Below are 26956 nucleotides of genomic sequence, written 5' to 3' on the forward strand. Positions count from 1 at the left end.
ATGCTGCTCATAACTCCTCAACAGTATTTTTAGTAGTAGTAGCTATTATTATTGCTGGTGGTGGTGGTGGTGGTGCTGCTGCTGCTGCTACTACTACTATTAAGGTGCTAAAAATATGTGCATCTTATGAAGTGGTTAGAAGCTGTCACAAAAGGAAATAACAGGAAAAAAATTCAAGCGCTAACAGCTATTGTGTTATCTGGTATCTGAAGAAGTGTGCATGCACACGAAAGCTCATACCAAGAACAAACTTAGTTGGTCTCCAAGGTGCTACTGGAAAGAAATTTTTATTTTGTTTTAGCTATCGTGGGGACAGCTTTTTCAATTGGTTTCTTTGACTTTACAGTGGTACCTTGGTTTACAAACTTAATCCATTCCGCAAGTCCGTTCTTAAACCAAAGCCTATTTCTCTTTGCTCTTTAGGTAGATGAATTCCTCCAAAGTCTCATCAATTTTGATAAAGAACATATCCCCGAAGCCACTGTTAAAGCTTTAAAAGAAGATTATCTGAGTGATCCAGAGTTTAGCCCAGAGTTTGTCCGGACAAAATCTTCAGCAGCTGCTGGTCTTTGTGCATGGGTTATTAATATCGTTAAATTCCACGAGGTAGGAATTAATAATATTTACTTTAGCGCTACTTAATTTTCTAATTGCTTAAGAAATCGTAATCATATTTTTTTAAAAAAAATTACTGGTACCGGTACAGTTCTAACCCTGCTTACCTCCAAATAGTTCAAGGTACTGAAGTGTACAAGGCTCTCCCTCCACCTGTTTTGTCCTCACAAGAACTGTGTTAGGTAGGCGAGGTTGAAGATGTTGGCTGGCCCAAGGACAACCCATAAACTTCACGGCTGTGTGGAAGTTTGATTCCACAGCTCTAACTTCATACTCTACCAGTCACTCTCATCATTGTGTCATCATAGTGTTCTTTCAGGAAAATGGACATGCGTTTTGGACAGCCTTAAGCTATTTATGTTTGACAGTTATGTGGATCTTGACATGAAGTAAATGTATGGCATTTTAGGCAGTGTTATTTTTCTAGGAAAAGAGGTGCCTGAGTGCACCTTCTTCTCTTAGAATGGCAATGGCACCCACCTGAGAGGTGCCGGAACTGGGTTCCAGTGAGTTCCAGTTGGAAAACAGCCCTGATTTTAGGTATTAGAAAGATGATTGTTATGTTTTTTTTAAAGACCTAAAGATAGAAAAGGCTGGCTCAGTGGAGCCAGTGTGGTGTAGTGGTTAAGAGCGGTAGTCTTGTAATCTGGTGAACCGGATTCGCGTCTCTGCTCCTCCACATGCAGCTGCTTGGGCTAGTCACACTTCTCTGAAGTCTCTCAGCCTCACTCACCTCACAGAGTGTTTGTTGTGGGGGAGGAAGGGAAAGGAGATTGTTAGCCGCTTTGAGACTCCTTCGGGTAGTGATAAAGCGGGATATCAAATCCAAACTCTTCTTCCTCCTCCTCTTCCTCCTCCTCCTCATCTTTAAATGTTCCAGAGCTACTAGACATTTGGCCGGCTAAATGTTTCACTCATTCCTGTGGCAAATGAAATAATGTCAAAAACAAAACAAATAAAAGTATTTCGTTGCCAGGAAGTATCTCAGGCTTCTCACTTAAGGAAAGCTTCAGCTAGCCAGCCAGCAATTGGAGCTATCATCTAGACTTCTGTCATTTGTGTCCAAAGCACACTCCCATAAAACAGGTTTGAAGGATAGTGGCTGCATTCAGGTGGCTGCCAAAGGGAAAGGAACATTTTGGGATGAGCCTTTGGGGGATGTGAATTGCAGCCCCAGGAATTCTGTTCTTCTGGAGACAGCAAGAGGAGGAACATCTGGAATATATTATTGTGTTTTTTTTTAATAAACAGAATTTATTGACATTTTCACAAAATAACACAAACCCAACCCCCACACCTACAAATATCAAAACAAATACAAATACACATAATGTCAGGATTCTTCTTCTTATCTGTATACCTTACTAAAAAAAAAAAAAAATTCTAGTTCCAAATCTTGACATTTGACTTCCCCCGCCTATACACCTTCGGTTTTAAAACAGTACACTATTTCCTTAACAACTTTTCTCTATAAAATTTAACTTTACTTAAAAAAGAAAAAACACCTTTGTCTTAATCTTTGCATTATAACCTAAAACTTAACCAAATATTCTTACAGCTAAACTTATTTCTTCTATCATTTATCATGCTGCTTTTAACTTAAATTCAATATCTCCTTACTTATTTAAAATAGACTTGTAATTAACAGACTTCACACTCCGATTTCGGATACCATGGCAGACCATCTATATTATACATTAATTGGTTCAACCCACTCCCCTTCTGTCCATTATCTTCTCCTGTCTTTCACCAGAACCGGATCTCCTATTATATTCTTCTGAATGTCCACAGATCCAGGTTGCACCCACAACAAACCCTGCATCGAGCTCCAAGATGTTCATCCTCTCCATTCTGAGTTTCTCCGTGCCTTTGTACCATACTTCTTCTTCTTGTAGAAATCTTAATTCTGTGTCCCTCGACCCCGAACTGCCACCTCGGAGTCTGGATATTAAAAATCTTTCCGTTCCAGGGCTACTGCCACCCCCTGAAATCGGCCCCTGTTCCACTCGGATTTGCTCAGCCATCTCAAACCATCCTTCCAACACATCTTCCAGCTCTTTGCAAAAGTCTGTTTCCATTGAATAAAACTTTCGAAAAGCCTCCTCTGTGGAAAACAAATTCTTTCCATTTATAATCCCACTCAAGGCTCTTAATTTTCGATCAAGCAGTTCCAATTGAAAGACAGTGAGCTTTTCCTCATCCTCCCAGTCCTTCAGTGCCAACATAAGCGCAAAGTCCAACATCTTCGGGGGGAGGTGGGTATCAAGTTACGTTTCCTGTCTTTTCCTTCCTTTGTCTCAATTTTTTCCTACGCAAGTCCAAATCGCCGCCATTTCTTCCGATGCCGGAATATAAAGACCAAAACTTCAAATGGAGATATTTTTTCCTCAGTTAACCCCCAAAAGGAGATCTCAACAGACTCAGTTTTCAAATTCAAAATACTTTCAATTGATTGTTGTAGCAGCAGTCACTTAAAGGGTTAATTTCTTTCACCACCCGAAGGGAGAGAGGCGGGCTGCCTTTCTTCTTAATCCCAGAGCTTTCCCGGAATACAAAGAGTCAGTCAATTACTCACAGCTTCTGGTTTCTTAGCAACTCCTTAATGACAGGTAGAACAGAGACGCTCATCACGGACTTTGCCGCCGCATGTAAACATCCCGGTTGGGGCATTTCCCCTAAAGCCCGGCTCCGTAGTCCCTTCACCCCCACTCCCCCTTTACAGGGGGCGCGGGGGAAGGGTTCGGAGCACAACGGGCACAGCCGGGGAGCCCAGGGCACGGGACGCTCTTCCCGTGCCCCAACCGAAGCCCCGCTATGCGGCTGCAGGGCTCCTAACCTCCGGGATGAACTGGGTGCTTCGCAGCCGAAGCAGCCCACGACCATCCATAATGGCGCTAGCTGCCGGAAGTCCATCTGGAATATATTATTGTTGACCTTGTTGTTATTATACTGAATGTGTGGTTTGGGTATTTTCATATTGTATTTTTTGTTTTTCATTTCAGCTGCTTTAAGTATTATTTTAATAAATGTATAAATAAAGGACCTATCCATGTGATGTTGACACAAATCCCTACACTTACACTATGCAACAGAATGAAAAAAATAATACACCACATCTCCCTCCCTCCCTCCCTCTTTCCCCTCACTTCTACCCCAATCACAATATGTCTATGACAAAAGTGTCTCTCACTAAATGTAAACAAACTGTGAAAAAGAAACTATGAATTTAAAATGGAGGTGATAAATGTACTTTCCCCTGTTTATTTGTTTGTTTTGTAACACAATAAACTTTTTAAAATAAAAACTAATCTAAAAAAGCAGAGTATACTAATTTCGTCTAATATTTAATTTATGAAACCATGACCCCAATGTTACACCTTTAAAGTGTTTTTAAATAACAATTTTTATTTGGTTTTGCAAATATTAGTTTATAACAATCCAAAATACATATCCATGTTTTGAGATTTCTCCAGATCTCTGGACTTCCCACCTTCCCCTCCATGGGTCCTATTGTAAACCCCCTTGGCTGCATATTATTTAATAATCCATATTTTGTATCTTTCCATATTGTCCATGGTATTCGCTACATTAAAAGTGTTGTTAAAAATCCTGCTGATGTTTTCATCTGCTTACAGTGGTCTCCTGGAAGATAAATTATAAATTTTTCCCATTCTTTGTTGAAGTTTTGGTCTTCTTGGTTCCTGAGCCTTCCAGTCAGTTTTGCCGTTTCGGCATAGTCCAACAGCTTAGTTTGCCATTCCTCTCTGGTAGGGACACTTTTAAAGTGTTTTTAAGGCCATGACGACTGTGCTAAACCTTTGCCTCTCTCCAACTACAGTGGAACCTCTACTCACGTACGGAATCCGTTCTGGAGGTCCATTCGTGAGTCGATCCGGATCGCTGGGAGAAGCGCCGTTCTGCGTGTGCACATTCGGTGGCAGCACTGTTCTGCACATGTGCAGTTGGCAGAAGCCGCTTCTGCGAGTGCGCAAATCGCGGCAAACCCGGTATTCACTTCCGGGTTTGCCGCGGTCGCGAGTCAGATTATTCACGAGTAGAAGCGGTGGTAAGTCGAGGTTTGACTATACAAGAACGCCAGTATCCAGGAAGTACGTCACAAAGAAGCAAAGTTAATTTGGCACACTGGCAGGGCACCATAATGCTATAGTGCTACAAAAGCAGTATCCAAAAAATTGATGGCATGAAAAGCTATGGTTTTCTTGCAAAAAGCTTCCGACTATGTATGGGTTGCTAAAGGTGCCGTATGACTATCCAGAAAATATTGAGGGTGCAAATTGACTGGAATGTTTGAACAGACACGACAACTGTCAAGAGCACAAATTGCTCTGAATGCACATGGAAAGTTTTGTTTGGAGGGCCCTAATATGGTATAGATCAGGCTTCCTAAAACTCGGCCCTCCAGATGTTTTTGGCCTACAACTCCCTTGATCCCTAGCTAGCAGGACCAGTGGTCAGGGATGATGGGAATTGTAGTCTCAAAACATCTGGAGGGCCGAGTTTGAGGAAGCCTGGTATAGATGCCTGGTAACATTAAATTTGTATTTTATTTTGTATGGGCGTTTCTTAGTGGTATTGTAGAAATGATATTACCCTCCGCGTCTTATGAATGTAACTTTACCTTTCTGGATGTGAAGTCTGCACTCTTTCACTCAGCAGTTGTCTATCAACTCCCCTTCAAACTGTTTGAATTTATGCTCACTGTGGATCAAGCTCCACAGAAGGAGTGTTTGACTATCTGGCTGCTGTCACTTGAGTAGGAGTCAATGTGTATTTTGCACAGAGCCAACATACACCCTTCCCATTCAAAAATTGTCATCCCTGTTTTAATTAAAAGGTTCATAAACCACACTACAATTTGTATGGCTCTAACTATAATTCTTAGCACAACATGGTTGCAAACAATGACATAACGTTGTTTTAGTATGTACTAACTAAAACAAGGTTGTAATGTTTACATTGGGTTCTGTTTCTTTGATGTATGCACAGAGGAGGGTTTGCTGTTAGGTGTGGTGCCATGTTTATGATTAAACACTTTATTCATACTCATATGTCAATCTATTAGTGAGCTGTTAATTCAAATGCTACTATGATGTATTTTATCGCCATTAGCACATTTATCACAGGTAGATATAAAACTTAGACAAAGGTGTATGTTCTCATTAATGATGAACAGCCTATTCATCTTACTAGAATGTAATTAATGTAGGTTGCAATACTTAATTTTTCACTCTTTGTCATGATGCATATTTAGCATTTTTTCTATCCTTTATCAATCTGCTTTCCTTTTGCGTGGACACGTCCAAAAGATATATGTAAGTGTGGATATTTTTACGTGTGTGTGTTTTAAAAGTTGGCAATTTATTTTTCTGTATGGTATAGCCCATAGCGTTTGTACAAACGTCAGGCATTTTCACACTGATTATATGAACATTTTTTCTCAATTATTATGTTTAACGTTGATCAGTTGAACCCATAAAACAAGTGTGAAAGATCAATTATGTTGGTGGTTTGATCCCATCTTATATCAGATGTTCATATGACATAATGTACTTTCCCTGCTAATAAGTTGCATTTTAATGTCAAACCCTCATGGACTGTTATATGTGTGTACAGTTTCATAACAAGTGATGATCAGCACAGGGATCCTGCAAGAAAAGGTGATGGAGAAAGTTACATAAAATGGAACAGAGGGGATAGTTAGCATGTAACCACTAATCCTGACTCCTCATCTAACATATCTCAGTTCCCACCAAACCCCTAAGTAAATGTATAATTGTTGTGATGTAATTAACTGAAAACTCTCTTTTTCTAAATTGCTGCTGTTGGGACACATCTCAGGTCAGGCTGTGACAAAATAATGGGTACAGTGGTATCTCGGTTTACAAACAGTCCTGTTTACAAACTATTCGGTTTACGAACTCTGAAAAACTGGAAGTAGTGTCCGGGTTTGCGAACTTAACCTCGGTCCACAAATGGAATCCAAATGGTGGAAGGGCACCGGTGGTGGAAGGCATCATTAGGGAAAGCGCACCTTGGCTTAAGAACAGATTTGGTTTAAGAACGGACTTAAGTTTGTAAACTGAGGTACCACTGTATTGCGCAACTGGCCAGTTGAAGATCAATGAACTTCAAGCTCCACGCTTACAATCACTGAACTGAGTCCTCATTAGACAGGGCCCACTTTCAAATTGTTACAAGTTTTTCAAACGATTCTATGATTCTAACCCCTTTTGATCTTTCCGGACTGCTATCTGAATTCAGGCCTCTGTCAACTTACCACTTTCTGTGGTAAATTTCTGTGATGTGCAGTGAACAGTTTAAACATGCATTCTGCTCTGCCTTCTAGGTTTACTGTGAAGTAGACCAAAAACGGCAAGCCCTGGCCCAGGCCAACGCAGACTTGATCGTTGCAGCGGAAAAACTTGAGTCAATAAGGAAGAAGCTCAATGTAAGTGTTATTGTCTTCAGTTTATGTAGGTGTCTTCCTGTCTCCTACATATCAAACAGGGGGCACCACTCCTTAGATGTCAAATTTTGAAATTCCATTATTGATCTTAAAGGCAATGAAAGGGTTTCTAGCCTGGATAATCATTTGTTGTGTTTTGTTTGGCTTGATGCACTCGTCTGAAATAATAGAACAAAGTATTATTGTCATTGTCTCCTATGACCCCAATTGCCTATTTACCCACTGATTAGGAGCTTTTTAAAAAAGGATCTGTGGGTGGGTTTGCTCTTTGATATTGGAGCTGCATGCATTCCATATTAGTTTACCTTTGCTGGCTATAAAGGTGGGGGGGGGGACCACTGAGGTGGCAGTCATTTTTGGCTGTAGCCTAGCCTGTTTCTCATATAAATGCTGTTCCTTGATATAAATGGCCAAGTTTCCATTTAGCTTTCATTTGCAATTCAGGGAACACTCTATTTAGGCTGGCTTAAGCTTTCAGTTGCAAGAAGTATCCATCATAAAAGAAAAAAAGAATTTCTCCCTCTTAATGGGAGAGACTACACCTGCTTAATCCACCTGACAGAGGTGCTATGAACCAGAAGATAAATGTACAGCATTTTTCGCTCCATAGGGCGCACCGGACCATAGGGAGCACCTCGTTTTTAGAGGAGGAAACAAGAATTTTTTTTTTCTGGTTTTCCTCCTCTAAAAGCCCTGGTTTTTTGAGGATCAGCTCAGATTCGTGCAGCTTTTTTGCAAAGGGGGAAAAGCAAAGCTTCTTTTGCAAAGGGGGAAAAGCAAAGAGGAAAAGCCCCATTTTTATGGGGTTCAACTCACATTTCTACAGCTTCTTAAGGAAAGGGAGCTGTTTCTACAGTTTCCAGACAGATAATCTAATCAGCCAGTCACATGTTGCTGGGGAAACAAACAACCTCCCTCTGCAGCTCATTCAACAATGGAGGCCTGGGCAAGGGGGTGGGGCTGAAAGGGAGCCGGGGACTCTTAACTCTCTCCTGATCTCTTGCTGATCAGCTGCCCCCTTTTCTCTTTGTAAAATAAAAAGCATGATCTGCTTTTGGCCCCTGGGCAATTCGGCTCCAGGGACAACCATTCGCTCCCTAAGATGCACAGATATTTCCCCTTACATTTTAGGAGGAAAAGAGTGCCTCTTATGGAGCGAAAAATATAGTATTCTAGTTTCCTTCCACTACTTGAACTGCAGTCTTGTTTGCACTTACCTGGGAGTAAAGGTGTTTCCAGATGGGTGTTTATTGTGCTTCTAAGGTACACAAGTTTGTTTGATTTTGCAGCATCCACAAAACATTGACATAAAAATGCCACCCCGTATTGTCGACGCTCTGATTTAATCTGGATTTATCTTTTCTCAGGAAAAATGCAAAAAATAATATTTTAAAACTGTTGCCAGCAAACCATATGCAGTGTCTAAATATGCTTAGGGTTGTGCTGTTAAATGAACAAAGAAGATTGATTTAAATGGCAAAAGTTTGCTTTAACACAGTAGGAATCGTTAGTGTAACCCCTAGCAGTTCGAAAGCATGTCAAAGTAGATAAATAGGCACCGCTCCGGTGGGAAGGTAAACAGTGTTTCCGTGCGCTGCTCTGGTTCGCCAGAAGCGGCTTAGTCATGCTGGCCACATGACCCGGAAGCTGTACGCTGTCTCCCTCGGCCAGTAAAGCGAGATGAGCGCCACAACCCCAGAATCTTCTGCGACTAGACCTAACGGTCAGGGGCCCCTTTACCCTTTACCTTTAAGCATTATTACATGAAAAGAAATCCCAGTAAACTCAAAGGGAATTCAAGTCAATGTGCCTAGTAATTCAGCAAACAAATGGTGTTTGCAATCATTGTGCATAGTTTGTTTGATGTGTGACTTCAGTAATGCTGACTGTAAACTCAACAGTTCTAAAAATTACATTTGTTTTTATACAGGTGTACAATTCCTCTTCATTTGATATTATGTTTGGTGAATTACTAAATCATGACATAGTAGTAAATGTGAAACTGTAGAGAATGGAGCAAAACAACAAACTCTCAGGCCTATTTCAACTGATAAGGAATAACAAAGTATAAAGTTGTTGTTAACCTTTGTGACTTTTTCCAAGTTTCAAAGCTAGTTGTAAAAACAAGTTGTAAAATCCACCAGTAGGTGAAGAATTTATGACTTGACCATTTAACTCCAAACAAGAGTTTCAAATAACACTAGGGAATGATGAACATTTGAACTCAGAATGTTCTGGAGGAGGTTTTCCCCTTAATTCTAAACTCTGGTTTCTCAGCAAAGATATTGATTTTCTTGCATTTGTCCAATAACCAACAAAAATGGGTCTGGTCATTCAACTGGAATGCTAGTTACATTTGGTAGTTCCATTAAATCAAGGACTTTTAACTCACTTTTGCTGCTGTTTTTCAGTTTGATCATTTCTGAAGGGGGTCCACCGTGTGTGCAAAAACCACCTGAGCGTTTTTTTGGAGCCCAGTGCTCACTTGCAACATGGGTCACCTCCTACAAATGTATCATGATCTCATTGCATACATACAATCTCATAAGTCATGATTCATGGTAGCTTCACATGAGCCAATGCACACCTGTGCAGACAGGTACACATTCTCTTGCAGATATAGCCCCTGCTTCCCATATCTCTGTTCAGATCAAACTCTCCCCATTGCAAACTCTCCGCCCAACATTTCAAAAAATTTCCGGTGCACCACTGGATACGCACAAAAATAGCAATCAATCTTTTTTTTGGAAGTTAAAGGAACAGGAGCAGGGTTTTTATAGAAGTTGGCAAAAGAGAGAGAGGTACAATGTCTGGTCTGCAGTTAAGGGGTAGGTGCCACATTGCCTGCTAGAGTTCAATCGCCAAGTTGCAATTCTCTGATTTCTTCTGCCTCAAATTGATTGGTTTTTTTACAAGCAAACAAACAATGACTTAGTAGTCTCAGTTGCACATAGGCAAAATCAAACAGTGTTCCATTTTTAGCAAACTGAATAGTTTTGTTTTATTTACCAAGAGCTCTTATATCAGTAACTCCCAATCATTTATGAACAAATTAAATAGCAGCAACTCAATATGGATCACAAATCTCTCTACCCTTCTTTCCATTTTGAAAACAACCCTTCTTTCACATTTTACTTTTCACTTTATTTTATAAACTTCTAGGTTTTCTGCTCTTGAGCCTTCTATGGTGTTTCAAAAAATTGTAAGTGCCGTCATGTTGTGACATCAAATGGGGCCGTAATAAGACTATTTTAAGAAGAAGTGTTCAACACTACATGGGCTTAAAAAATATTTTGAAGATAGTGTATTAATGTCAAAACTGTCACGGTGCTTAGATGCCAGGCCCAAACTAGATGCATGCAAACTTTTAAAAGTAAATCCAAAATTAGATGATACAGATCTGAATTCTTTGACATTTTGAGAAATAGTATTTCAAAGGAAGTGTAATCTATCTATCTTCTGTCTATCTATGTTGGATCCTCCTCAAAGAGGGTCCATGTTGCACGTGGCCCCGAGACTCCCACCACCACCGGCCTGGAAGCTGGGCTTTGCCCCGACCTGGGCCGGTGGTATTGTAATCGCACCACAGCTTCTTGGCCAATTGGCTTAGTCGCGTGATTTGGGGCTTTGTTTTTAAGCGGCACCGCGACGTGTGGAACCCCTCTTGCTTTGCACTGCCAAACACACACACACATGCCCTGTTATTACAATGGTGTCTGGCCTTGCTTTGGACTTCAGTTGGTCGCCTGTTTTGGGACGGGCTGGGTAGGAATTTTGTCCAGTGTGGCAAATGGGCAGTGGCCACTTGGTTTTTGCCTACCTCTCAGCAATCGCCACAACTTCGTAAGGTTTGGCGGTTAGGCATTAGTTTAGGGGAATGTGGGGAGATGAGGTGTGGCCATCACTTGCCCCTCCATATGATAGGGTATTCCGTTAAAGGAATTTCGGGGTCTGGATCTTATCCGAAGCCCGGGGAGGGGCTAGGGCCATGCCAGGACCCCCGGGAACCCCAGGGGTGAGCACCAGTCAATAGCCATTATTGGAGCTCCCTCAGCTGGTAGTTTAGCCTTTGCAGGCTCCCTGCTGGGTGGGCAGGGGCCAGTTATAGTCATTAGATACCAATGCCAAAGCCAATACCAGTCACACTTGTGTATTCAATAAAGCTGTGGCCTAAATTTGCCCATTAACCTTTAAACTAAATTCTGTCTCCTTGGTGTCTTTATTTTAATGGGTGGGGGGTGGGGGGCTCGACGCGCAACTATCTATCAATCTGTCTATCTGTCTGTCTATCTTCTATCTATCTGTCTATCTTCTATTCAGAAGTGTGTGAATATATAAGGAATGATCCTGCTGCAAACAAAATAGTAGAACAAACTTTCTCAGTTTTGCAGTAGCTTAGCCTTATTAAGTGATATATGCCTTGTCTTCCTTCCAAATAGCTAAGGAAAGCACACAAGGTTTTGGGAGTGGGGGTATCTTCCCCCATCCAGACGCAGGCCAGGTCCAGAACTAATTGGTTTCAACACGGTTGTACTGTCATACCCCTTTCTGGGTCCTATCCTTGCAACTCCTTTTATTTCTTCACTTTGTAATTTGGCTGGGCTGAATACTGAAGATGAAAAGAAACAATAATCCTGTTGTTACTATTAGGCAATTATAAGGTACACTACAGAGAGAGCACACACCAGCAGTGGAGAAGCTGCTGTCTACTTGTTTTCTAAGCACCCTACTCAAGTCCTTAATTCTCTCGTAGGAATCAGTGGGACTTAACATTGTTTTTGTGTCCGACGTTAGGAGCTAGTAGGGAAGGCACTGAAGATAATGTTGTTATATCAATCTTTGTTGGAGTCACATTTAGAATACGCTGCATAGTAGTTCTCAAAAAATAATAATAATAAGCCAGAGGAGGTACAGAAAAGGGCAACCAAAATTATCATGTGTTACGAAGTTTCTTTTCCGCAAGGAAAGGCTGAAGGGATTAGGGTCTTTTGGTTTGGGGGAAGACAGTGAAGGAGAATGTGTCACAAGTTTTATAAAATTATGATACATATCGTGCCAAGAAAACAAATAGAGTGAAACAATTATCTCTCAGTCAACACAATACAACACAGGGTCATAAGACTGATTGGCTGTAGGTTCAGGATGGAACAAAGGGAATATTCTTCATACAGTTTGTAGTAAACTTGTGGATTTGTTATCACAGAATGCTGTGATTGCTGCTACTAGTGGAGATAATTTTGAAAGGGATTAGACTAATTCTTGGAGGACCTAATAATAGATCTTAATTAGATTCCATATTCAGTCATTGTCCCCACACAAATTTGATTATTATTATTATGTAAGAGAGGGAACAGGGATGACCCCACTGGGCCACCAGGGCCACCCCTCCCACATTTCCCCAATGCCATTCCTAATTACCCACCCTTCCACTGGGTTTCTGTAGCAGGCAACAATTTCTAATTGAGCAGGTTCCCTATGTTATTTAGAATAAACCTAGAACATCAGAGTTCGAACCACACAGGGACCCAACCTCAAGTACAACAGACTCCTCACATGCCACCAAATCCAGATTGGGCAATGACATTTGCATAGCAAATCTGCTTCCCCAAAGACCAGACTTCTGCAATAACAAAAGAGATGGGGAAATATACTAGAAGGTGTGGGATAGGGACGGGCAAATGGGTCACTTTTGATTTCTCTCCATTTCTTGATTTACCGGTTTTAAGTACAGTTCTCTACATTTCCACATCGATTTGTGTTTCATTTTTATTTTTCCAATGTCCTCATGAAAATTCACAAGCATTTTGGTGCAAATTTCTCCTGCATTTTTGTATGCAATTTTGCTTAATATACCAGGTACTTGTTTTTACAAAGTGTTTCCCCCTAATATAATGCATTTTAATATTATTTTCATTGATACGTGCATTTATATGTACACTTTAGCCTAGTATATGCAATTCTGCACACATTACTTGGCTAGAGAATTGCAATGCAAAATTGGGAGAAGTGCAAATTTCGAAGGAATAACTATGTTCCAGTTCACACATAGTTTCGAATAATGTTAATTAGGCAAATTTGCCTTTAAATGGGAATCAAATTGAACTTATCTCCCATCCCTACTGTGGGATAACACTGCTCAGTGCAATATCATCTAGCCTTACCACAAACAAATCCAGATGAATGTTCAATATACAGGGAACCTGGAAGTGCCCCTAGTTTAGTGGCTGAATCTGATTACCTAAGGAGCAACTTAGAGGGAATTATCATGGTTCCTGTAATGACATAATACTGTACACCACTGGGATTTCTCAGTAAATCATTATTGGACCATAACCCAAACAAACAAACATCATCTGAGACAATAAGCTTTCTTTCTAGCATTACAAATGCTGACAATTATTTATTTTTGCATACTATATTCAGTATAATTTGATATTATGTGCTACACCTGTTTGGAAGCTCAGTAACCTTAACCCAGGTCAGCAAACTTTTTCAGCAGGGGGGTCCACTGTCCCTCAGACCTTGTGGGGGACCAGACTATATTTTGGGGGGGGGGTGAACGAATTCCTATGCCCCACAAATAACCCAGAGATGCATTTTTAATAAAAGGACACATTCTACTCATGTAAAAACACGCTGATTCCCGGACCGCCCATGGGCTGGATTTAGAAGGCAATTGGGCTGGATCCGGCCCCCGGGCCTTAGTTTGACTTCCTATGCCTTAACCCAGGGGTCAGCAAACCTACGGTGCCTCTGGCCAGTGTCTCCAGCAGGCCAGAGGGCGGGGGAGTGCGCGCCCATACATGTGTGCACACGCTATTTCTGGCGCACTTCCGGGTCGGAGGAGCACCGGAAATAGCTTGTGCGCATGAGCACAGGCCTCCTCTGACGTGGATGTGCACCGGAAATAATGTGCATGCGCACAAGCTATTTCCTGTGCTCCTCCAACCCGGAAGTGGGCAGCCACGCAGCACAGCGCCGGTAAGAGCGGGCAGCGGGGGTTGCTGCGGGATGGATAAATAAGTCCCCCGGGCCTTATCCGGCCCGTGGGCCTTAGTTTCGGGACCCCTGCCTTAACTCATTTCTGAACACTAGATTCTGTGAAGACAGGGAAGGTTGCAAATCTTGATGGACAGAGTAAGATAGGAGTCTGCAGAGAACAAGCCTCCCTTCAGCTGTCAAACGACTCACGCTGTCCTTTATGTGATATGGAGTGCTGCTACAAATCAGAGATGAGAAAGCTGTACCCTCCCGATGGGTGGACTACAACTCCCCTCATAATTGACCATTGGCCATGCTGCTTGAGGCTGATGGGAGCTGGAGTTCAGCAGCATCTCACAAGTTAGCCATCTCTGATCCTCAACACCACCTCATTTCACATAAGGGACTGTGGCATTTAAAAACAGCAACGACAACAGAGCTTTCCTCCTTTCCCTCCTCTGGCAAATGAAAATGGTGCTGGTATATTTTAAGGCTTTCGACTGTTGTGTTTTCAGGGAGGGGTGGGCCTGGAGCGTTTTCTCTTATTATTGCTAGCCTGATTGTTATGTTGTAGCATTGCATGCCCCTACCTCAGTGCTTGGCTAGTGAACAGGAGAAGTCCCAGGTAGGTTTAAAGAAAACAGAAATGACCAGCAGGCAGCAATAACACAAGGGATTCCTATCACAGTGGCTCAGAACCCTGTAGCACAACACAAACAGATCTTTTGCATAATGACTGGGGGGTGGGGAGGGAAACTGTTAATAACGGTTATCTTTCAGTAACGTAGCAACAGCCAAATCCTTGAAAAGAGGAAGTTTTCATTTATACAGCATTTCATTTAAACATTGAAATTTGGTATAATGTAGAGTATGAAACAAGTTTTGAAAGGAAGCTAATGATTAAGAAGAAATGCAATGGGCATTTAATAAGTGGAAGGAACTGCAAGATAATTAACTGGCATGCATAAAGATTCATGCTTTATACCAAAATTTTAATTTTGCACATAAATGTGCCTGATGTAGGCAGCATTTAATCACCTAGCTGACAGGAGTAACTACTTTCATTTAACCTTGACTGAAGATCATGAATTCTAACAGGTTTAATTGGATACATCATTTAACAGAATGAACAGAGCAAATTTTTCTCAATTCATAGGTTCTGATTGACATGCACCAGCAATAAGGCGTTGCACAATTAAAGCTGATCTGTATTCCTGGCCTGGGCACCAATTGCCATAGTGATGTGACACTGTTTGATCACTGTGGCACTGAAACTACACTGAATTTCCCCTTGTTTTGAAAAGGGCACTGCTTTAAAAGAGAGAGAGAGAGATTTTGGCACTTAAAAAAATTAATCACATTGATATGCACAAACTGTAAGGGTAGGGGCATGTCTTATTGGTAATTCCAGAAAAGGGAAGGGGGGAAATGGTGCAATAAGCTAACAGTGCACTCCTTTACACATCTACTCGGAAGTAAGTCCTGTTGAGTTCAATTGGGCTTGCTCCCAGGTAAGCGGGGTAGAGGCTTGCAGCCGTTTGTTACTACAATACATAAAAAAGTAAAGGTAAAGGAACCCCTGACCGTTAGGTCCAGTTGCGGATGACTCTGGGGTTGCGGTGCTCATCTTGCTTTACTGGCTGAGGGAGCTGGCGTACAGCTTCCGGGTCATGTGGCCAGCATGACTAAGCCGCTTCTGGTGAAACCAGAGCAGCGCACAGAAACCTTCCCGCCACAGCGGTACCTATTTATCTACTTGCACTGGCATGCTTTCAAACTGCGAGGTTGGCAGGAGCAGGGACTGAGCAACGGGAGCTCACCCCGCCATGGGGATTTGAACCACCGGCCTTCTGATCGGCAAGCCCTAGGCTCTGTGGTTTGGACCACAGCGCCACCCGTGTCAGAAATGTAGGTACCGGTAGTTCAAATAAGCGATGTATTTCTCAAAACACAAACATTTGATTCATTTGCATATGTAAAATTATGTAAATCTAATTTGGTTTCGCAAGGTAGAAAAAAATAGATGTCTTACTTCCTGTGGAATTTTCCATACCAGGACAGCTGGGAGAATGAATGACCCCAAGTCCCTCAGCCGAGGAACAGATGTGGCAGGTGTAATTTGGCAATCGTAACAGGGTTGGTTGGAAACTTTGGCATTGCGTTTACCAGGAATTAAAGGGATTTGTCATAATGAGTCAACAAGGGAGTCACATAAGGGTCAGCGGAGTAGCATGCACATGTTCAGCATGGAGGAAAAGGGTACTGTGTGACATTGGCACACAGGTGCTCCTTCTTGTAGTATTGTAACCCTGGCTTCTTTCGGAGTAAATAGTCTCTGCCATGTGCAGTTTTCTGACTTCAACCACACAGCATGTTCTCTTCTCCATCTCAAGTGTGCATCCTGCCCATCTTAACCCATTTTGTGGAGATGTCAGGTAGAGCGGGTATTTCAAAGAAACCTTAAAGAGGAAGAGGCTAAGCAGCCTTCGAGAGTTGCATACATTTTCTTTGTCCATATTTCATACTATGAAATCTTTAGAAAATTGCTTAGGTAAGTTAATGCTGCCCCCAGGCAAATTCCAGGTCCCTAAACAGCTCTTTCTCATCAATCCACCAGAGGCTTCTGCAGATCCTGGCAGGATTCCATAGGTCATATATTTTTATATATATATATTACTTAGACGAACTCATAGTCTGCCTTCCATTCATTAATAGCTGGTAGGATTTTCTACAACTTTTCCTCTTTCCTTTTTTACACTTTGCGGTTGCATGAGGCCAAAGAAGTTACAGAGTGGAAAGTATAAAATTATACCCAGATTACCTGTTCTGTAATATATCATTGCTAGAAATAGAAGCACCACTCCTAATTATTCTTATCTCTGGTGACAGACCCTGACTTTGTCAAAAAATTTCAGGCACACACTTCTGCTTGTTTTCAAGGTATATATATATATATATATATATATATATATATATATATAACTAAGTATGTTGCTACTTTGTTTTCCTATCTGGATGGGTGAATCAAAGGGGAAACAAACTACTTGTGAAAATAGTGGAACGCTCTACCGTCTATAAAAGAACTTCTCTGCAATATTGCTTGCTCCCAAAGGATGCTCAAAGCAGTCTCTTGGTTTGTTTGCTTTTCCTGTATTGTTAAACATCTGTGGGTGTTTGTCAGGAGTTTGCCCAATGTTCCACAAGCAGGTAGACAAGGAGGAGCCTAATATGCTTGTCCTGGTGAGCAAAACCTCTCTTTGAGCTCCCTTGGTTTTAACTACAGAATTTGATGTGGAGAATGGTTGCTGAATTCTAACCTGAACCGCCTTATTGTGCTTAATACAATTGTTGACAGCATGTCACCGTAAAGGATAGTCTGCACAAAACATTGCTGGACTTTGATGTCACAATAGGTTGGCCATTTTTCTACCAGTTCAGTTGGAATTATTGGGTAGGGAGCCAGTCATTGAAGCAGTTTGCCACATACGAGCACTGATTTGCTGATGAGCCATTGGCAAGATATGCGACTTTTCTCCAGCTTAGACAACTGTTTCGCCCAATTCAAACAAGGTAAACGGGGGCGGGGGAATAGACCTGCTTTGAAAATAAGCGCAAATTGGATTGCACTAAGCTTTGTCCGTGAAAGGTTGTTGGCATGTTGGCAAAGAAAGCAAATGTTACCCCTACTGAAGCATTTTTTGCAATGTTTTCTGGTTGTGTGCACCGAACATCTGAATGTTTCTAAGAGCAATTGTATTTTTTCCTGGCTGTGTAATATAGCAGCTCCTTAGCTCAGCAGCAAGCCACCTGTTTGGCTTTCAAAATGCCCCAGGTTAATCCCAGGTGTCTGGAGGTGGAGCTGGGGGTGCCCCCTGCCTGAAACTCTGGAGAGTTTCTGCCAGGCAATCCTCAGCTAGATGGGCTTAATGGTAGGACTCGGTGTGAGACTGCTCCCTGTGTTCTTATTTTCCGCAGTAGAAAAAAAAATATATGACCGTGCGGTGACATTTTTTGTTGTTGTTGCTTGTCCCTACAATGTCTAGTCTTGTTTCTTACTGTTTTTTTAATTATTTATTTAAAGGAACTAGACACAAACCTGGCTGCCTTCACCACTGCCTTTGAGAGGGCGACAGCTGAGAAAATCCACTGCCAGGAAGAAGTGAATAGAACTAATAAGACTATTGAGCTGGCCAACAGATTAGTGAAAGGTCTCGAGGTGAGGTCCTACAGGGCAGGCTAATGAAGCAGCCTACAGAAAGCATGCCTTTGTTATACACTAGTGATCTGACAATAACAGAGGCACTTAGCAAAGAACCTGATGAGCTGAAGAAAAAAAAATTATGTCATTATCATTCATTTTTCCCCATAAAGGAAACATGTTTTTGACCTTTACGTTTTCTTACAATTTGCCTCACTGCCGTATATATTAACTGCAAGATTACCTACTAACTAACATGTCGATGAACGTTTAGAAAAAAGGCAGGAATGGCAACTCTTGGGCAGTGCTAACAGGCTTTTTCTTAAAAAAAAAAAAAAAGATGCTCTAAGTCTGAGATGCTCTGAGATCACAGCTGAAAATTTCTTAGGATTGCAGCAAAATACGCAATACAATATGTCCTAGTTATTTAAGTAATATGATACTTGGCTATTCAGACTAGAGTTTTACTCAGAGTATACCAGTCTAAATTAATGAACACAACTAAGGCTGTGCACACATTCCCGTTTACTCTGCACCCAGTGTGCTGCCACCACTGATTGGGGAAGCAGCATACACGCAACATGAGCCACAAATCCATTTCTGTCCTGTAGTTTCCTATAAAATACTGCATTTTGATGCGCCCCCACCCCCATACCAGCTTTGAGCCATATTGAGAAAAGGAACTACCTAGCTGTGTTTTAAGCTGGTATTATGTACACAGCCAGAGCTAGGTCCATCGATTTCAATTTACTCTTGAGTAAAACCTTTTTTGAATCCCACCGTAAAACTCCTCCGTCCCACCTAGGACTAGACATGCTTTAAAATTCTATCTATCTGTGTGTATCTGGTTGCACCATAGTGTAAAAGGTAAACTGTGCCTCTGTCATCTGAAGGCAGCCCTGTTTAGGGAAGCTTTTATTGTTTAATAGACTATTGCATTTTAATATTCTGTTGGAAGCCGCCCAGAGTGGCTGGGGAAACCCAGCCAGATGGGCGGGGTATAAATAACAATAACAATAACAATAATAGTTACAGGTAGGTAGCCGTGTTGGTCTGCCATAGTCAAAACAAAACAAAAATTGAAAAAATTCCTTCCAGTAGCACCTTAGAGACCAACTAAGTTTGTTCTTGGTATGAGCTTTCGTGTGCATGCACACTTCTTCAGATACCAATGTGCAAACTTAGTTGGTCTCTAAGGCAGTGTTTTTCAACCTTTTTTGGGCAAAGGCACACTTGTTTCATGAAAAAAATCACGAGGCACACCACCATTAGAAAATGTTAAAAAAATTAACTCTGTGCCTATATTGACTATATATAAAGTAATTCTCTTGAATAGGAATCAAATAAACACAAAGAAAGTATTTTATAATTACTTTATTATGAAATAGTAAGTAAACAGAAATATGAAAAATTATAAAATACTTTATTCAGTGTGCAACCAGGGCCTGTTTGGCTGAACACAAAGCTGATATTCTGGCTGGAATTTTTCCCACGGCACACCAGGCAACATCTCGCGGCACACTAGTGTGCCACAGAACAGTGGTTGAAAAACACTGCTCTAAGGCGCTACTGGAAGGATTTTTTTATTTTTTATTTTGTTTTGAATTATTATTATTATTATTATTATTATTATTATTATTATTATTTATTCCAATGAGCATCCCACAGAAAGTAGTGCACAATACAAACAGGCAACATATGTATTTGGATGCAACATTAGCAAGTTCATCTGATTTTCACTCTCAGTTTCTGATCCATGAAGTGATTGATCTGTGCACAGAAGCTTGCTTTCATATGCATATACTTTGCTGGACTGGGAATACCTACATACCTAGAATTCATCAGATGCTGATGCAGTTGTCCAAGCCAAAGGTGACATATTGCCTGTTTCATTTATGTTTAGCTGGCTTCCCCCTCTCCTGGTCAATGATAAACAAACAAAGCTGGCATTTCAGTGCTTTTGTGCCCTGTACAATGCTGACTATTTACCTAAGGCTTTTACACATGGCACCACATAATCAAACATGGCTTAGCTTAAACCAGGAGTGAGGAACCTGTGAGGAAAATCTCCAGATGTTGTTGGACTCCAACTGCCATCATCTCTGACCAGCATGGCTGGTGGTAAGGTCCGATGGGAGGTGTAAGCTCGACTATCTTAGACTATACAGTACAATATGATTTGCTCTGGGAGAGCAGTTTACTACCATTCATGTCTGGGTGAAGTATATATTACATTACAATTATTCACTCTCCATGGGACAATCCCTGAAGATGCTCTGGAAGCTTCAACTGGTTGTGAATGCAGCTGCCCAACTGTTAGTGAAAGATTTAAGGCAGCACCAGCATATTATGTATTTTTTTAATCCCACTTTGTTAAGTTCAACTTTGTTTCCATACCCAGTTTAAAGTTGTGGCACTGACTTTTAAAGCCCTAAGTGGCCCAGGTCCTGGATATCTTGAGGAAAGCTAAATTTCTCAATTTAAGATCAGTCCATGAAGCCCAGCTCAAGGGACCACCATGCTAGATTGTCATTTGTGTTAGGCCTCCGCATCTCAAGAATGCCCTCCCCTGGGAAGCCCTCTTGTCTCCTTTTTAAAACAGATGGAGACACCCCGCTCCGTTCCACTGAGCTTTTAACCTGCCTGTTTGCCTCATGATGAAAGTATCCAAGGACCTAAATCCCAGGTTCCTTCCTTATAATTATAGACAATTTTGTAGTTGCCATAAGCTGCTATAAATTAACCTATGGCCCTCTTATTTCAGTCAGAGAATGTGAGGTGGGCTCAGTCCGTAGCTCAGTATCATGAGCAAGAGAAGACACTGTGTGGAGATGTGCTTCTAACAGCAGCATTCGTTTCGTACGCGGGGCCATTTGCCAAACGGTATCGGCACGAGCTAGTTCAGAATCTCTGGCTGCCCTTCTTGAGAAGCCAAAAGGTAGTATGCAATAAAGATGTCTTTAGTTGAAATGTTTTGGGGGAATTTTTTTTGAAAACTATACATTATGCTTCTGTGTTGCCAGAAAAAAAATTTTTTTTTTTAAATCTTACAATACTTCATTAGATAAGGAGGGGGTACATATTAAAAGTGCACGAAAACACATTTTACATGAGCAAAATATTTCATTGTTCTTAATTGTAGTAATAGAATTGGATTTTTTCTCCCCATTCAAAATAGTTCAGTAGTAATTCACTTGCTAACACAGATCAAAATGGCACAATCCACGATACATTTAGGGACAGTCTGACATTTTGCTACATTATTATTATTATTATTATTATTATTATTTCAATTTATATACCGCCCTTTATCAAAAGATCCCAAGGTGGTGTACAACATTAAAAACACATTACAGAACATCAATGATAAAAACATAATAAAAACATACTGGCAAAGACAGCCTAATAATAAAAAGTCATCATAATAACAGTCCTCTCCACCACACTTTCACAGGCCACAGATTATTTAGACCTGGTTAAAGAGGAATATTTTTGCCTGGCGCCTAAAGACATGTAATGATGGCACCAGGTGAGCCTCTGTGGGGAGAGCATTCCACAATTGGGGAGCCACCACAGAAAAGGCCTGTTCTCTTGTTGCCGCCCTCCGAACCTCTCTGGGATGGGGGACACAGAGAAGGGGTCTCAGATGACATGCACAGGGTCAGGGTTGGTTCATAGGAGAGAGAGAACCTCTCAGGTCGGCGCCACTGCTGTTGTGAGAGAACAAGGGAGCAGTGGGGTGCAGTCATTCGACTAGTGGGACTAGAGTAGATCCCTAAATGTTCCCCTGGTGTCTCCTTCCCAAAGCCTGAAAAGCTTCTGCCTGCTTAGGGAGGGGGGCACAATGCTCTGACGGATCCAACACCTTGGATAAGAGTCGCTTCCACAGAGGGAAGGAGCCCTCTCCTTTGCAGGAGGACATATGCGGATCCAATCCTTTGTCTGTGCTTTTAAATGCAAACTGTAATCTGGTGAGCAGCTTCCTTCAGTGCGTCCTCATTGTTGCTTTGATATGTTTCCATGACCTGTTTTGTTTTTCTTTTTAATGGAATTGTCATACACAGTGCTCTTTTTTTCCTTTAAAAAATGTTTAGGGGTACTCTCATTTTGACTCAAGAGAATCACCATTTTATAGTTCAAAATCGGGGGAAATAAATACAGTAAATGGACAAAAGTTCAAAGAACATGCATGCAAAGAACAAAGAAACTGACCGATCACCATGCTAGATTCCAACTCCTACTTCACACATTAAACGCTCGCTTCCGTCTGAGACTCAGGAAACACTGTGAGGAAATGAGGCCACCATCGGGGGTAGCAACAGAACTGACGATTTGCCTAGCTAGAGAAGAAACTTTCTTCTCCTGTTTCTTCTCCTGTTATATTCACATAATGTTTAGGGGTATGTGTACCCCTGTGTCCCCCCAGAAAAAAGCACTGGCCATTCAGGCATGTATACTGCTGCAAGGCACCTCAGGTTTTCCTATGAAGGAAACACAGAGTATAAAATGATAGATAGATAGATAGATAGATGATAGATAGATAGATAGATAGATAGATAGATAGATAGATGATAGATAGATGATAGATAGATGATAGATAGATAGATAAGCAGAACAATCTTGATAAATGTCATGCAAAGAACGAACTGGCGCTCAATAAATAATGCACTTTGACTTCATTCTTTTTGTTTTATAAAATATTTTCATAAAATATATACACCGCTTGATGGTTAGAAAAACCCAACAGTCCTCAAAGCAGTTTACATAAAGATAAAACAATAATTTTGAGTTCCGATATGAATGAACTCCTTTATTTCATTTTGTTTCCTGATATGTAACATTGCAATAGCACCCATCTATGTTTGTGACATCTGCAATGGGAATTAAGAAATGCAGTGTTCTCTTTCCTCTTGGCGACCCTGCTATGCTCCTCCCTTCCCTCACTCACTTTCTCCGCACCACAGGCATGAGCAGTGTGATGTATTGTCACAGGGACAAGTCACTGAAACTAGGCATTTTTAAGTTAACCTTTATTATTTTAGGTTCCCATTCCAATGACTGAAGGTCTTGATCCGATCTCCATGCTGACGGATGATGCAACAATTGCTAAATGGAACAATGAAGGCTTGCCTAGTGATACCATGTCCACGCAAAACGCCACTATTCTTACAAACTGCGAACGTTGGCCTCTATTGATTGACCCCCAGCACCAGGGGATCAAATGGATAAAAAGCAGATATGGCTCGGATTTGAAAGTCATCCATTTGAGTCAGAAAGGGTAAGTGCTCATTGGCAGCTGCTGCTATTAACAGGAACAAGAACATTAGGTTTGGTATAGTATGACTGTTGATGCAATGCACTACCTTGTTTTGCTTGTTTTAATCCATGCTTGCTGCATACATACAGCTATATAAATATATCAGCTGTCTACACACACACACACACACTCAAAGAACCAGAGTTTGATCTAAATAACTGGTGAAAATCCCTTAACTGAATGCTCTTCCTTGTATCTTCCCCTAAGTCTCCCTGCTTTCCCTAAATCTCTCTCTCTCTTGCAGGTATGTCGATGTGATAGAAGAAGCTATTGTTGCTGGAGACCCTGTTTTAATAGAAAACCTGGAGGAGACCATCGATCCTGTGCTTGACCCTCTGCTTGGAAGGCACATGCTCAAAAAAGGAAGGTGAAGATGTCTGTGTTTGTGTGTGTTTATGCGTGCGATTTAACTTGGGATGCAATGAAAATACGATTCAGTTTACGTTTAAAGGCAAATTTCCTAATTTGCACTTTCTGGAACAGATTGAAACATACTTTAAAATTCGCACTTTTCCCGATTTTGTGACTTCGTTCTCTAGCAAACTAATGTGGGAAGGAAATGCATGTGAATTGTTAAAGTGTGCATATATAAGTGCATGTACTAGTAGAATGAACATACAGAAATGCATTAAGGGGAGAAATTGCTTTGCAAAAATATGTATATTAGACAAAACTGCAAACAGAAATGTATATACTGAAATAAATTTTCCTTCTGCTCCTGTAAAGAATGTATCCAAACTAAGTTAGTTGCACTTAGTTCCCACTGCAATCAACCTTGTTTATTGAGCATTTATCCTGATTTGCATGTTTATATACCTTCTCATTTATCACTCATTGATTCCACACTTTTCAGTGCATTTCCTCGTCACTTTCCTGTCCACAACAATTTTGTTTCTTTCTTAAAGTGGATTTGTTGTACTTGGGTGACAGAGCATTTTAATCCACTTTAATTGCACAAATTATAAATTTTGGGAAGGAATTTGCAGCCATAAATAATACTGATATTCCTAGCCCTAAAAGTTAGCTCCAATTACTGCAGCTGTGAATATCTCTACTGGGCGGCTAAACCAAGAAACAAGGTTTATCCAAGTCTGGTTGCCCACAATCCCAAACGATAACGCTTCCAACCTTTTTCACTTTGTAGCCTTAATTTCCCACCTACGTCCAAATCTTGTTTGTGAGTTTGGTTGCCTGCTGGGTCTATCTTGTCTGAATAGCATCTTCACACTAGCTGAACCTTCTTTATGCTGACTATTGATCTACTGTTAAGTCAGACTTGAAATGAAAAAAGCTATCTTTAATTTCTTGCTGCCTTGGGAGCATTTGATTTCAGTGTGGGAGTCTGTGGCCTGTTGAGACCTATTGCATTGTGGTTGCAATTCTGAATTTGAATGAATGCTAAAATCTTTATGGTTTCAACTGGAGCAAATTCTATAGGATTTTCCTTGCCTTAATTTTTCCATTTCTTCTCCTGCATGGTTTTTTTCTCTCTCTCTCAGAAATACAGCTGTAACTTGCAGTGTTTCCCTGGGTTGCCAGTGTGGAAGGCCTACCCCTTATTACTGTTTGCAAAATCAGAGCGTTTTTCTATCATGTTTTTTTTTCCTTTTGCAGGTATATTAGAGTAGGAGATAAGGAGTGTAAATTTCACCCTAAATTCCAGCTCATCCTCCACACCAAACTTGCCAATCCCCATTATAAACCAGAAATCCAGGCTCAGACCACATTAATCAATTTTACTGTCACACGAGATGGTTTAGAGGATCAACTGTTGGCAGACGTTGTCAACGTGGAAAGACCTGATCTGGAACACTTTAAGGTTTGTGTATATTGGAATGTGCATTACCTCATTTAGATGATCGCGTGTCGTTTGAATGAACCAAGATACGAACAAGCCAAGATATGATCCTCCTTTCATTTGTTTGCTCACTACAAACAAACAAACAAACAAACAAACAAACAAACAAACAAACAAACAAACAAACAAACAAACAGAGAAGTCTTCTGTTATGGTAGCTATAGTTTCTGATTCATCCAAACCAAGAAACTATGGTTAGCAGTTCTGGAGAAGTCCAGTATATAAACCTATGATTTGAAACTGGCTTAATAACCTGGCTTGTTCTGAAGATGTTAGCCATAGCTTCCTACTGTCTAGGATGATAGGTCATGTAATATATCTTGGTTTATTTGTTCCTTCCACTAAAAGAAGAGAGGAGTGGCTTTGTGCATGCCAGTGTGCCTACCTTCCTGTCCATACTCACAGTTGCATTGGTTCGTCAATGAGTGTTCAAGTAGCTAGGTGTTCTAATACAAAAGTGCTTCTTTTCAGTCAGCTTTCATTGCATTTTTTTAAGTGATTGCTCTGTTGATTTGCATCAATTGCTTGCTTGGATCACCCTTGAAACATTTCCCCTTGCACTGAAATTTTCTTTGTGAAATTAAAAAAGGATTTGTTGCCTTCCTTCTCCCATTCATGCACAATTTGCTTATACTGGAGATACCACAGCAGTCACAGAAGTAATTATTCTTAACTGCAACCCACATAAATCTGGATGGCCAGCTCATATTTATTGGGGTGGCTATAGTAAAGTCTAGACCTGCTATTTCACTAATTTTTGTCTTGTTTTAAGTCTGCATAATACTATTCAGAATAATGGTTGCACTTTACACATTTCACTTTTTTGTATCAACCCATTGCTCAGTTATTAAACCCTATAAATGGGGGATATAATAAAGTCTTGGGAAATCAGCAAGTTTTGAAGTTCAGTGATGCGTACTTCCTATATTAATGGCGCTTGAATTATAGGTTTGCAACCTTACCATTTTCATTTCAGTCTGAACTCACAAAGCAGCAAAATTATTTTAAAATTGAGTTGAAAATGCTTGAAGATGAATTACTGACACGCCTTTCAGCTGCCGAGAGTAATTTCCTTGGGGATACCCTTTTGGTTGAGAGACTGGAAACAACAAAACACACAGCGGCAGAAATAGAAATTAAGGTAAAATGATCAATATGAAGTAATCACGGCCTACAACAACCATAGTCATAGAACAACGCAAAAGTAACTTTAAAATATATATGTAAAGTCATTATAACATTTCTCCCCTCAACCTACTTATGCAATTCTTAATGTTTTCCATTGGGATTTAATAAAAATTGTAATCTGCCATAATTACATGTATATAATCTATAGCATAGAATGTATATACCACTGTGTTGTAAAATTTCTGTGCAAGTTGTACAGTGATCACATACATATGAGTAAGGGAAATATTTTACTGCATTCTAAACAAAAGCTATAAAACAAAGGGAATTTAGGCGAAATGTCGACTCTTTCCATTCTTTTTTTTACACTGC

General features: G+C 40.8%; 1 protein-coding gene across 1 annotated transcript in view; it reads left to right on the forward strand.

The window, feature by feature from the left end:
• The window catches only part of LOC117057138 (dynein heavy chain 11, axonemal-like), a 205127-nt gene that overhangs the window by 135676 nt on the left and 42495 nt on the right, over nt 1–26956 (forward strand). Inside the window, exons 45-52 of the mRNA XM_033167945.1 lie at nt 424–606; nt 6983–7084; nt 18165–18299; nt 21046–21219; nt 23324–23559; nt 23843–23965; nt 25213–25417; nt 26433–26597. Of these exons, the coding sequence (XP_033023836.1) occupies nt 424–606; nt 6983–7084; nt 18165–18299; nt 21046–21219; nt 23324–23559; nt 23843–23965; nt 25213–25417; nt 26433–26597 (1323 nt within the window). The remainder of the gene's footprint in view (nt 1–423; nt 607–6982; nt 7085–18164; nt 18300–21045; nt 21220–23323; nt 23560–23842; nt 23966–25212; nt 25418–26432; nt 26598–26956) is intronic.

This window comes from Lacerta agilis, chromosome 1, assembly GCF_009819535.1.
Source record: "Lacerta agilis isolate rLacAgi1 chromosome 1, rLacAgi1.pri, whole genome shotgun sequence".
Classification (NCBI taxonomy): domain Eukaryota; kingdom Metazoa; phylum Chordata; class Lepidosauria; order Squamata; family Lacertidae; genus Lacerta; species Lacerta agilis.